Source organism: Tachyglossus aculeatus, chromosome 27 (genome assembly GCF_015852505.1).
Source record: "Tachyglossus aculeatus isolate mTacAcu1 chromosome 27, mTacAcu1.pri, whole genome shotgun sequence".
NCBI classification, from domain to species: domain Eukaryota; kingdom Metazoa; phylum Chordata; class Mammalia; order Monotremata; family Tachyglossidae; genus Tachyglossus; species Tachyglossus aculeatus.
The window spans coordinates 4,327,101-4,339,588 of NC_052092.1; the positions used below are offsets into that span (position 1 = coordinate 4,327,101).

The window sequence follows — 12,488 nt, forward strand, 5'->3', positions numbered from 1 at the left end:
GTAATGTAACAGGAGTCAGTGGCAAATGACTGCCATCCTTACTTTTGCAACTTGGGGTAGGAAGGGTACAGGGAGAAAGCAGGAAGTGGGGGGCCAGGGGCCAGTTGAGGAGGAAAAGGAGGAGCCTGTGGGGCAGGTGGAGTGACGAGATGACCATTTGGAGCTTGGTTTTAGGCCAGAAGGTTTCCCAGCCTCCATCAAGCTCGAGCCCCTCTTCTGGGCCGTCGGGGATGGATGACGGCAGACCACCGACACAGGCTACTCCCGGATCCCGGTGTCTGGGGGGAGCCGGGCGCGAGGGATCCAACAGTCATATCCGGACTCCACGGTCTGGAGAGAGGAGATGGCACCGTCAGGGGATGAGCAGAGGGATTGGGGATGGGGTCATCCGTGGTGGCCTGCTGGAGCCCAGGGGAGGGGAGGGGATCCATCTTCTCTACAGATTCAGGATGGTCCAGGCAGGGTCACTGGGGGAGAGGCAGGGATGGAGAGGGGAGAGTCAGAGAGGTTGGATGGTCCGTGCTGGGCCATTGGGGGACAGGCAGGGATGGAGAGAGGAGAATCGGGAGGGGTTGGATGGTCTCTGCTAGGTCACGGGAGGTGGTAAGGACAGAGTCAGGGTGTTGGATGCTCTGCGCTGGGTCATCAGGGAAGAGGCAGGGGGGTCGGATGGTCTATCCCTATCCACGGGTGGATATCGAGAAGGGCGAACAGCAAATGGTCCTTTCAAGCACCCTGTTGCCACTGTTGGGGACCAACCCTGGGTCCGGTGGATTGTGGGGAGTAGCTTAACCCTTAAGAATCTGACTACCACCACTGGAAGGCTTCCAGGGTTCCCTCAGCCCCCTCGTCCTGTTCTCCTCCCCCAGGAGTTCCCTGAGAAAGCTGCTGATGGCTGGGTGGGGGCTGGACAGGATTGAATTGAATTGATTCTGGGCCAGGTGGGGGCTCTGGGTGGCTCAGACCCCAATATGAGCCATATCTGGGCAGAGCCGGTGCTGGCCTTGGGGAGACTAGGTGAGAAACAGCTTAGAGGAGGGGGGAGTCTTCCTTCCCGGCTTGAGCAGGGGTGAAAGACCCCTCCCTTAGGTCCCCCAAACTGGCCATCCCTGTCCTTGCCAGAGTCCGGTCTCCCCCTGTTGTCCTGGGCCACCTCTTAGGCTTGGGTCAAGCGGCGGGCTGGAGCCAGAGGAGGCGGACTCCAGACGGACCCCAGCCCACCCGCTGGGCAGCCCTCATTCACCTGCAGCCGCAGGGGGGTCCCGTAGTGGGTGAGGGTCACATCCTCCTCGGCCCCCTCGTTGTCCCGGGCTGGAAGCAAGAGCCAGAGGGACCCGGGGTGAGTTCCGGGAGCCGTCCGACCCCATCCCAAGCTGGGATCCTTACCTTCCGCCCCTGGGGCAACTAGCACCCCCGTTTTTCACCCCTATCTGGGCAGCTATTTTGTCAGGGGGCTTCCAGGCAACGGGGGGCGGGGGGGGGGGGAACCTTTCCAACAGAGAATTGGGCATTAGGCCAGACCCCATCCCCTGGGTGCCAGGCTGCCTGCCAGATTTCTCACCACCCCAATCCCTCTCCGCTGGGTCGTACTGGCTGGCACAGCTGAAGTAGTCTTTGGGCCTGGGGTGGGAGACTGGGTGGCGAGCAGATTCCTTGCTCTGTGCCCGCTGCCTGAGTCTGGCTGTGTTCTCCCCACCGAGGCCTGGAGTGAGTTACTCCTGTTTCTCACTGACTCACTCACACATTCAGATTCTATCCCTGGCAACGTCTGGGTCACGACCTCCACACAGCAGCTTGGGGTAAGGCGGCACGTGCAGGCCGATGAGACTGACATCAGCTAGGCACACCATGGGGAACGGACAAGTCGACCCGGATTCGGGGAGAGCGGAGGTGCCGGTTGAAAGGGGGTTCCGGCCCCCTCCCGAAGGGCCCTCAGATTTGCCGTTTCCTTTCCCGGTCCCTTTCCGAGAGGGTCTGCTTGGGCTCTTTCTAGCCTGGGAGCCCCATGGAGGTCAGAACCTGGGTCCCATCTGGCTGTATGGACCTCAGCATTTGGCACAGAGTAAGCCTGCATTAAATAGCATTATTAGCCACTGACTAAGGTTTGTGTCACCTCTTTCCTGCAAATTCACTTGAAACCGGCCCCCATTCCCTGCCATCGACTAATGGCCTCCACTTATTTCCTTTCTCCCAGGGTCCTCTCCCTTCTGAGTGCCCTCCCCTCCTCCTTCCAACCCTCCCCTCCTCATTATGCCCCTTCTCCTCCTTCTCCTTCGAAACCTCCCCTCTACCCTACACCCCCTCCCCACTTCCTTCCAAACCTCCCCTCCCCCGTCCTCTGAACCCACCTCTCCCTCTGAGACCTCCCAGCCCGTGACCAGGCGGGGACCCAGTGACTGACCTTGCGTGAGCTCCTGCGTGCAGACCTCAGTCTTGAGCCCAAAGGGTGGGCCAGGGCAAGGGCGGCCCCCGGCTGGGGCCCGGCAGGAGGAGCAGAGGAAGCAGATCTCGGGCACCATGTAGGTCAGCAGGAAGACCCAGGCGTTGACCACCAGGGCGATGGCTATGACCGGGTTGTCCCAGGGGCGGCCGGGGGTCCTGAGCAGCAGGGAGATCCACGAGGCCCAGATGGCAATAGAAAAGATGATGGTGACACAGATGTGGAGGCCCTGACGCTTCCAGCCGGAGCAGGGCCCGCAGAAGGCGGCGGCCACGGACGCCAGGAGGACTAGGGCCATGAGGAAGAGGACGTAGACCAGGAGCAGGACGAAGTCCAGGCAGAGAGCCTCCGGGGCCATCTCAGCCAGGACCACTCCTCTGGTCAGGGTGAGGGTGACGTACTCGGTGGCGATGATGATTTGCACCAGGCTGAAGCCCACGGCTATGCCCAGGAGCTGCAGCCACGAGAACGGGCAGCAGCCGCGGGCCAGGCGGGCCAGGTGGAGGGTGTGGGCCAGCAGGCAGGAGAAGCAGATGGCGAAGAGCACCCCGAAGAGGAAAAAGCGAGTGGGTCCTGTGCAGCGGTCGAGGCAGAGGAGGAAGGCGAAGGTCAGCCCGAACAGGCCCAGCAACCCCAGCAGGAAGAGAACCTGAGTGGCCAGCACGCTCCGCCGCCCGCAGTCGCGGACTCTCCGCATGAGGACCAGCAGGACCGCCAGCAGGATGACCGTGACCACTATCCCTATCACGGCCAGCACCTGCAGGCCCACCCCCCAGGAGGTCTGGCGGGGGCAGAACACGGTGTAGTCGACCTGGGTCTCGACTTGGGTCTGGACGCAGTCCAGGGACATGGCGGCTTCCCGGGAACACCCACAGAACCTCGGCTCTTTCCTGAGGTCCTGAGGAGCCAGAGGGTTAAACATCCCGGCTTCGACCCCTCCTCCCCGAGACTCAAGAGTCACAAGGTTTGCTGGTCTCGACGCCTCGCGCTGAGGGCTCGGATGAGGGTGAGACGACCGGGCCGGCCCCGGTCCCTGTCCCACGCCGTCCGGGAGGGAGATGGACGATCCTGTCTGCGCTTGGTAGGTGAGGAAACTGAGGCACAGAGAAGTTAAGTTGACCGGCCATTTAGCTCAGTTGAGCGCTTGTCTGACCCTACTTGTCTGATCGATGGACAGACCATCAGGGACGCATCCGATCCCATCTGATCGCTGAAGCTGAGCAGGGTCAGGCCCGGTTAATGCTTGGATGGAAGACCGCTTGGGAATACCAGCTGCTAGAGGCTTCCCCATAGACTGTAAGCTCATTGCAGACCTACCAACTAAGTGGTACTGTACTCTCCCCAGTGCTTAGTATGGTGCTCTGCACACAGTAAAGGCTCAGTAAATATGACTGAAGGTGCAAAGTGTTCATTAACGGTGGGGCCGAGCGACGTGCTAAGCTCTGGGATGGAGACAAGGGAATCTGATTGAAAACAGTCCCCATTCCACGTGGAGTTCACTGCCCAGGGATGGAGAGCGGGGATCTTGTCCCCATTTGGCAGCTGAGGAAACTGAGACATAGAAAGTTAAGTTTGCCAGTGATGGTACTGAGTGTTTCCTATGGGCTGAAAATTATGCTAAGCCGTCGCTAAGCAGAGGGATTGGAAAAGACCCAGCCATCACCCCACATGGGGCACGCAGCCTAACATGGAGGGAGAGCAGGGATTTTAACCCCATTTTGCAGAGGAGGAAACTGAAGCCCCCGGAATTAACTTGCCCGAGGTGGCAGGGCAGGCCAGAGGCGGGACAGGGATTAGAATTTAAGTCCTCTGATTCCCTGGTTTGTGCTCCTTCTGCCAAGTCACGCTGCCTCCGGCATCTGGTTGGGCAGGGTCAGTGGCAACGACCAAGAATCAAAGCCTCTAGCCAGGCAGCAAAAACCTGGCTGCCCTACCATCTCTAGCTCCCCAAACCCTGCCCATGTCTGGAGGTGAGCCAGAGTCAGAAATCACTTTGACAGAAGTGAGTCCGTGTTTGGGGACAGGGAGGAGCCCCGGGCAGAAGCAGCGTGGCTCAGTGGAAAAAGCACGGGCTTTGGAGTCAGGGGTCATGGGTTTGAAATCTGGCTCCGCCACATGTCTGCTGTGTGACCTTGGGCAAGTCACTTAACTTCTTGGAGCCTCAGTTACCTCATCTGTAAAATGGGGATGATGACTGTGAGCTCCATGCGGGACAACCTGATCACCTTGTATCCCCCCAGCGCTTAGAACAGTGCTTTGCACATAGTAAGCTCTTAACAAATGCCATAATTAATTCATGAGAGTTGGAGGAAGGGGAAAGCTGAGTTCCCTCTTGGACTCTGGTGACCACCCTGCCCCTGACCCACAGGGGACTCCCCCAACTTTCACCCTCATCCACTCCCATCTCCCCACATTTATCAGGCAAAGCTCTTAGGAAGGATGGAGAAATCCATGTTTTTGCCTTCTACCTTTACCCAGTGGAAAGAAACCCATGTGAGCTGTGGGACATGGACTGTGTCCAACCTGATTACTTTTTTCTACCCAGTGCTTAGTACACTGCTTGGCACATGGTACTTATTAAGTGCTTACTATTAATAATAGTAATAATAATAAAAAAATCAGCTTGGGCCAAGAACTCCTGGGTCTGGACTCCCATCCCTAGCAAATAGAAGGATACAGTTTCTTCAAGAAGACCATTACTGGACTGGACTTGTGATTCTACACACACACACACACATGCACGCACACACACCCACAGCCTGGGATTCTATCTCCATGGCAACAGGATGCTTGAAGGAATAAAGTTTTTATCCTGGACATCCATCCTCACGAATAGGAGCCATCCAACATCCATCCTCACCCCTAACTTTTCCCCTTTCGGTCATTCAACAATATTTATTGAGCGCTTTCTGTCTGCAAAGCTCTGTACTACATACTTCAGTGAGTACAATCTAACAATACAACTCCAGAAAGTCCTTGAAGTCAGGCACTGCTTCTTCTGACTCTACTGTACTCCCTGAGGACCTAATACAGTGCTCAGAACACAGCAGGTGCTCAAAGAAGGCGGTTGTCTGACACCTTGGTTTTTCCCTTTGACCAAGGGTCTGCAGGCTGTGTCTTGTCTATCTACCCCAACGCTTAGCACACTGCTCAGCCCACGGTAAGTGCATAACAAATGCTATCATTATTATTCTTACTGTTGTTGTTTTCATTAATTGTTATTATTATTATCGTTATTCCCTCCCAAGAAGAACAGAGATGCAGCTCTTACCTCCCAAACTCCGGCCAGAGTAGAAGTCTGAGTGATCAAGCCACAGCTCCCAGTGAGTAAGAGAGGACGATCTCAGCGTCTTTAATCTCTCCACAAATGGGGGGGTGGACAGGTGGACGGAGGGCTCTCTCTCAACCTCCCGGAGCGCTATAAAGACATCTGGAAAGGGACACGCCTCTTCCAGTTTCCCAAGGACTCTCCTCTGGGGAAGTTCTTCTCCTGAGGGATTTTTGGTGGGAGAGTCCAAGGGAAGAAAGGCCACTATGGCCTTTAAATAATAATTTATTATTATTATACTTAAGCACTTGTGTCAAACAGTATTGTAAGCGCTCAGGTAGATCCAAATTAATTTAGTGGGACCTCGTACCTGTTCCACGTGGAGCTCACAGTCTAAGGGAGAATATACACTTAATCCCCATTTTACAGATGAGGAAACTGGGGCCTAGGGAAGTGAAGGTATTTCTCCCAAGCTCACACAGCAGGCAAATGGCAGATCTAGGATTAGAACCCAGGTCCTCTGACCTCCCAGGCCTGTGTTCTTTCCAGTAGGCTACCGTGCTTTTTCCTGAGGAAGCTCTTTGGGGGCAGGGAATGTGCCTTGTGCTTCTGTTGGGCTTTCCCAAGCATTCAGTACACCGCATGGCATTCAGAAGGTGCTTAATAAATGCCATTACTGCAACTATCAATCAGTGGTATTAACTGAACGCTTACTCTGTGCAAAGCACTGTACTAGCCACCTGTGCCTTTAGGCACTTGATATTTGCCCTACAGCACTTATGTCCATATCCATAACTTTATTAATGACAGCCTCCCCCTCTAGACTGTAAGCTTGTTGAGGGCAGGGAACGTGTCTGTCAATTCTTTTGTGCTCTCCCAAGCGTTTAGTACAGCACTGTGCACATAAGCGCTCCATTTGTATTGATCGATCAGAAGTACAGTGCAACAGATTTTGTAGACATGTACCCTGTCGACAAGGAGCTTAGTCTACTACTTATGCTACTAGAGAAGCAGCATGGCTCAGTGGAAAGAGCCTGGGCTTTGGAGTCAGAGGTCATGGGTTTGAATCCTGGCCCCGCCACATGTCTGCTGTGTGACCTTGGGCAAGTCATTTAACTTCTCTGAGCCTCAGTTACCTCATCTGTAAAATGGGGATTAAGATTGTGAGCCCTACATAGGACAACCTGATCACCTTGTATCCCCCTCAGCACTTAGAACAGTGCTTTGCACATAATAAGTGCCTAGCAAATGCCATCATTATTATTATTATTATTACTTCAAAATGCTTAGTACAATGCATCACACTTAAGTGCTCAATAAATGCCGCTACTACTAATAGTACTAATAAGCACTTACTGTGTACTACTACTACTACTAATTATGATTATTATTAATTATTACTACTACTAGTAGTACTATTTATTAAGTTTTTATTGTGTAGTAAATCCTAGGAAAGAATACACAGGTAAGAATTGGACAAGATCCCTGGCCCTCAAGAGATTCTCCATCTAAGGCTCACAGAAGATGTAAAAAGACAGGAATGAATTAAAAAAAAATAGCAGCCTCTAGGGTACTGGGGCTAGAAGGGCAGAGATGGGATTCCTTGTAGCTTATTTGTATTTATTGAGTCTCACCATGTGCACAACGTTGTACTAAATGCTTGGGAGAACACGACACAAAAGATTTGGTAGACAAGTTCTTCGCCTGCAAAGAGCTTACAGTTTAGAGAATGTGCTTTCAGTCTAGTACAGTGCAGCCCCCATGGTGGGTGCTTAGTAAATACCACTTCCATACCAGTCAATACCAAAAAGAAACCTTGGAGCGTTTGTATGTGCCAGGACTCGGCTCCTGGACCTCTTAGAGGATATCCATAATTTTAATTTTATTTCAACGCGTGTCTCCCCTTCGAAATCATAAGTTCCTTGTGGGCAAGGAACATTCATTTATTCAATAATATTTATTGAGCACTTACTGTACTAAGCACTTGGGAAGTACAAGTCGGCAACATATAGAGACCCAGAAATGGGCTCACCATCTAGAAACAAACCAACCTACTCCATTGTTTTGGGAAGCAGTGTGGCCTACTGTAATAATAATAATAATGGCATTTAATAAGCACTTACTATGTGCAAAGCACTGTTCTAAGCACTGGGGAGGTTACAAGGTGATCAGGTTGCCCATGGGGGGCTCACAGTCTTAATCCCCATTTTTACAGATGAGGTAACTGAGGCACAGAGAAGTTAAGTGATTTGCCCAAAGTCACAGCTGACAATTGGTGGAGCCGGATTTGAACCCATGACCTCTGACTCCAAAGTCTGTGCTCTTTCCACTGAGCCATGCTGCTTCTCTGTAAAAACCTGGGCCTGGGACTAAGGGACCTGGGTTCTAATCCCGACTTTGTCACTTACCTGCTGCTTGACTGTGGGTGAGTCACTTCACTACTCTGGGCCTCAGTTCCCTAATCTGCAAAATGGGGATTAAGTTCTACTCCTGCTTAGACAGGGACTGTGTCCATTTTGATTATTTTGTATTAACCCTGCTCTTTCGTACAGGGCTTAGCACTCAGTAAGCGCTTAACAAATACCACAGTTGTTGTGACTAGATTCTAGACAGGGGAAGGGGCAGGGGAGAGGGATTTGGACAGCAGTGCTATAGGGGTGGGGATAAGATTCAGAGTGCTGAAGAGGCACTTAGTATATAACGCTGATGCTTTTAGCACTTGGTAGAGTGCCTCACGAGTGGAATACACACACTTTACCTGCCCCCTTGCCCGATAATGGTGGATATGCGAATAAAAAGCATTTACAAATAATGGGAACAATAGAGAGAGAAGCAGCCAGTCGATAGAAGGGTGAATGGAAATAGAATAAACACATGTAAAATAGAAATATACCAAGAGAACGTGTATGTCTGAGGGGGTGTAAAGTCACATCAGTCGATCAAAGGTATTTATTGAGTGCTTCAGAGAGTACAATCCAATAGAGGGAGTAGGCATGATGCCTGTTCTCAAGGAATTTACAGTCTAATAGGGGAGACAGATGTTGAAATACAGGGCACATCTCCAAGAGGCCTTCCCTGATGAAATCCTCATCTCCCCTACTCTTTTTGCCTTCTGTGTCGCCTATGTACTTGTATGTGTACCCTTTAAGCACTTGCTTCTCACCTCCACCCTCTGTCTTAATGTCTTTCTACCTCTGTAGACCCTAAGCTCCTGGTGAGCAGGGAACGTGTCTACCAATTCTGTGTCGCTCTCTCCCAAGCAGAGAGTACAATTCAGCAACAGACATAGACAATCCCTACCCAACAACGGGCTCACTGTCTAGAATTGAGCTCATACTTTGTGCAGAGCACTGTTCTAAGCGCTTGGGAGAGTACAACATAGCAGTCGGTGGACATGCTCCTTCTTCATTCATAGTTATTGAGCGCTTGCTATGAGCAAAGCACTGTACTAAGCGATTGGGAGAGTACAATATATCAACAGACTCATAACAGTACAATATAACAGACTCATTCATGCCCACAACGAGCTTGCAGTTTAGAGGACACGTTCCCTTCCCGCAATGAGCTTGCAATCTAGGGTGTTTAGTATGGTGCTCTGCACACGTAGTCAGTGCTCAGTAAGTATGATTGGTTGATGGATAGAGGACCAACCAGAATCATAGAGCAGGGGCTCTGGGAAGTGGCAGGCGGTGGTTCCCTGTGGGTTTAGAAAGGACAATTTGTACTTCCAATTTGTACTTCCCAAGCGCTTAGTACAGTGCTCTGCACATAGTAGCGCTCAATAAATACGATTGATGATGATGACAGGTTAGGCTGGGGTTGAATGAGGTTTCCACCCCAGATGGAGGGCGTCTAGGAAGCGTTTCCACGATGCGGGCTGCTCCTTGCGTCCCTAGAAGACTCACGCGTTAATGAGTTAAATGTCTCGGAGGCCCTTTGAGCTGATGGATGAAAGGTGGCCATCAGGGTAGTAATTAGCTCTTCTGTGGCGGCAGAGCTGCTCTCTGCTCCCTCTCTAAAAGCAAGGTGGCTAGCCGCCCCTACTCCTAACGCGGTGCTCCTCCTGCAGCTGTGGGGTGGGTGGGTGGGGGATGCTTAGTACAGTGTTCCATCCGCGTTCGTAAGGACTCGAGTAGAGAGCGTGATTTCCCTGGAGCAAGAGTTCATGTGTTGTGTGGTGTTTGGGACTCAGTTGGCCTGGCTGTGGTGAAAGAGCACGTTCTTGGGAGTCAGGAGGACCTGGGTTCTAATCCTGGCTCCGCCACTTGTCTGCTGTGTGATCTTGGGAAAGTCACTTCGCTTCTCTGGGCCTCAGGTACCTCATCTGTAAAATGGGGATTAAGACTGTGAGCCCTATGTGAGGTAAGGACTGTGTCCAACCTGATTATCTTGCACCTACCACAGCACTTAGTACAATCAATCAATCAATCATATTTATTGAGTGCTTACTGTGTGCAGAGCACTGTACTAAGCACTTGGGAAGTACAAGTTGGCAACATATAGAGACAGTCCCTACCCCACAGTGGGCTCACAGTCTAGAAAGTGCCTGGCACATAGTAAGCGTATAATAATAATAATAATAATAATGGCATTTATTAAGCACTTACTATGTGCAAAGCACTGTTCGAAGCGCTGGGGAGGTTACAAAGTATCAGGGTGTCCCACTGGGGGCTCACAGTCTTCATCCCCATTTTACAGATGAGGTAACTGAGGCCCAGAAAAGTGAATTGACTTGCCCAAAGTCACAGAGCTGACAATTGGCGGAGCCGGGATTTGAACTGATGCCCTCTGACTCCAAAGCCTGGGCTCTTTCCACTGAGCCACGGCTGCTTCTCTAATGGTAATTGTTAAGCACTTACTATGTGCTAGGCACTGTTCTAAGCGCTGGGGTAGATGCAAGATAATCAGGTTGTCCCACATGGGGCTCACAGTCTTAATCCCCATTTTACAGATGAGGGAACTGAGGCACAGGGAAGTTGAGTGGCTTGCCCAATGTCACACAGCAACAAGTGGCGGGGCTGGGTTTAGAACTCACGTCCTCTGACTCCCAAGCCCATGCTCTTTCCACTAAGCCACTCTGCTATTATTATTATGCTACCCCCCCCCCCCCCACACACAGGACCACCCACCAAGCCAGTTGGGTGCCTTGGCATCGGACAACCCGAGGAGTTCTCCTGTTTTGTCCCAGCTAGGAATAAAGATGGGCATCCTGGTGGGCAAGCTGACCCTGACGGGTATCATGCCAACCACGAGGTCATGCCCGTGGTTCCATTGGCACTGACATAGGCCCCGGAGTGGGCAGGACCAGGCCGTTGCTAGGACAGCCGGGTCAAGGAGCCAAGATGTCCAGCGGGGCCCCATCGGAGCCCGCTGTGGTGGCTTCCTAATGAGGGCGGGGGTTGGAGATGAAGGGAGCGTGACGAATGGAGAAGCCACGCGAGGAGTGGACAGTCACTCCAAATGAGGTAGATCAAACCGATCCCCGCAGCTGCCATCTGAGCTTTATGGGGCTTCCGGTGATATCATCCCCATCAAATGGGCAGGGCTGGGCACTCCACGCTCAGCCCTGGCCGGGAAGACGGAGGACGGAGGTCTGAGGGTCCCAGGCGCCCGGCCGAGGGGGGTGGCTCAACAGGGGACCCTGGTTCCAGGATACTCATCCGTCTGTCAGTGGTCGTAACTGTGGTTCGATTCAATTCAGTCGTATTTATTGAGCGCTTACTGTGTACAAAGCACTGGACTAAGCGCTGGGAAAGAACGATAAAACAATAAACAGACACAATGAGCTAACACTCTAGAGCGGTATTTAAGTGCTTATGATGGGCCAAGGAGTGTACTAAGCACTGGGATAGATACAAGATAATCAGGTCCCCCATGGGGCTCCCGGTTTAAGTAGTCAGATATATTTATTGAGCGCTTACTGTGTGCAGAGCAATGGACTAAGCGCTTGGAAGAGTACAATGTAGCAGACATATTCCCTGCTCACCACAATTGTATATTCTAGAGGCTTAGAAGCAGCGTAGCTCAGTGGGAAAAGCCTGGGCTTTGAAATCAGAGGTCGTGGGTTCAAATCCCAGCTTCGCCAATTGTCAGCCGTGTGACTTTGGGCAAGTCACTTAACTTCTCTGTGCCTGTTACCTCTTCTGTAAAATGGGGATTAAGACTGTGAGCCCCCGTGGCACAACCTGATCACCTTGCAACCTCCCCAGTGCTTAGAACAGTGCTTTGCACATAGAAAGCACTTAATAAATGCCATTATTTTTATTATTATGTCTATAACGTGCATTTATTCACTTTTACACATTGGTTCAGTCTATTGTTATTTTGGGTGATGGATCTGTCCTGCCTTGTTTTTGAAAACAATTCTCCTTGGTCTCCGCTGATAGAGTGGAATTGGTAGCTTCTTGAGGGCAAGGAATGTGTGTCTTGATACTTTTTTATTTTTTAAAAGGTATTTGTTGAGCACATGTCAGGCATTGTAGAAAGCGCTGGGGTAGATACAAGCTAATCAAGGTGGACATAGTCCATGTCCCACACGGAGTTAATGGTCTTAATCCCCCTATTACCGATAAGGTAACTGAGGCCCAGAGAAGTGCAGTGTCTCACCCAAGGTCACACAGCAGACAAGCGGTGGAGCTGTGATTAGAACCCAGGTCCTACTGATTCCCAGGCTCTATCCCATTGGCCACTTGGCTTCTCTGAGTGTTCGCTTTGCAACTAGGGCTGAGATGATTCCTTAATTGATGGGGCAAAGATGTGCACAAAGAGAGTTTCCCAGAA

General features: G+C 51.7%; 1 protein-coding gene across 2 annotated transcripts; it reads right to left on the bottom strand.

Moving 5' to 3' along the window:
- LOC119946559 (G-protein coupled receptor family C group 5 member D-like) lies at positions 1 to 3,554 on the bottom strand. Of its 2 annotated transcripts, none has more exons than XM_038767950.1 (2): positions 2,402 to 3,554; positions 1 to 330 (listed from the first exon to the last, which is right to left on the bottom strand). In XM_038767950.1, exons 1-2 carry the CDS (start codon positions 3,360 to 3,362, stop codon positions 311 to 313), a joined length of 981 nt encoding a protein of 326 aa, XP_038623878.1. In that variant the 5' UTR covers positions 3,363 to 3,554; the 3' UTR covers positions 1 to 310. The 2 variants fall into 2 exon arrangements, with proteins under 2 accessions (XP_038623878.1, XP_038623877.1); XM_038767949.1 differs by having other exon boundaries at positions 1 to 467.
- Between the last annotated feature and the right edge of the window lie 8,934 nt (positions 3,555 to 12,488).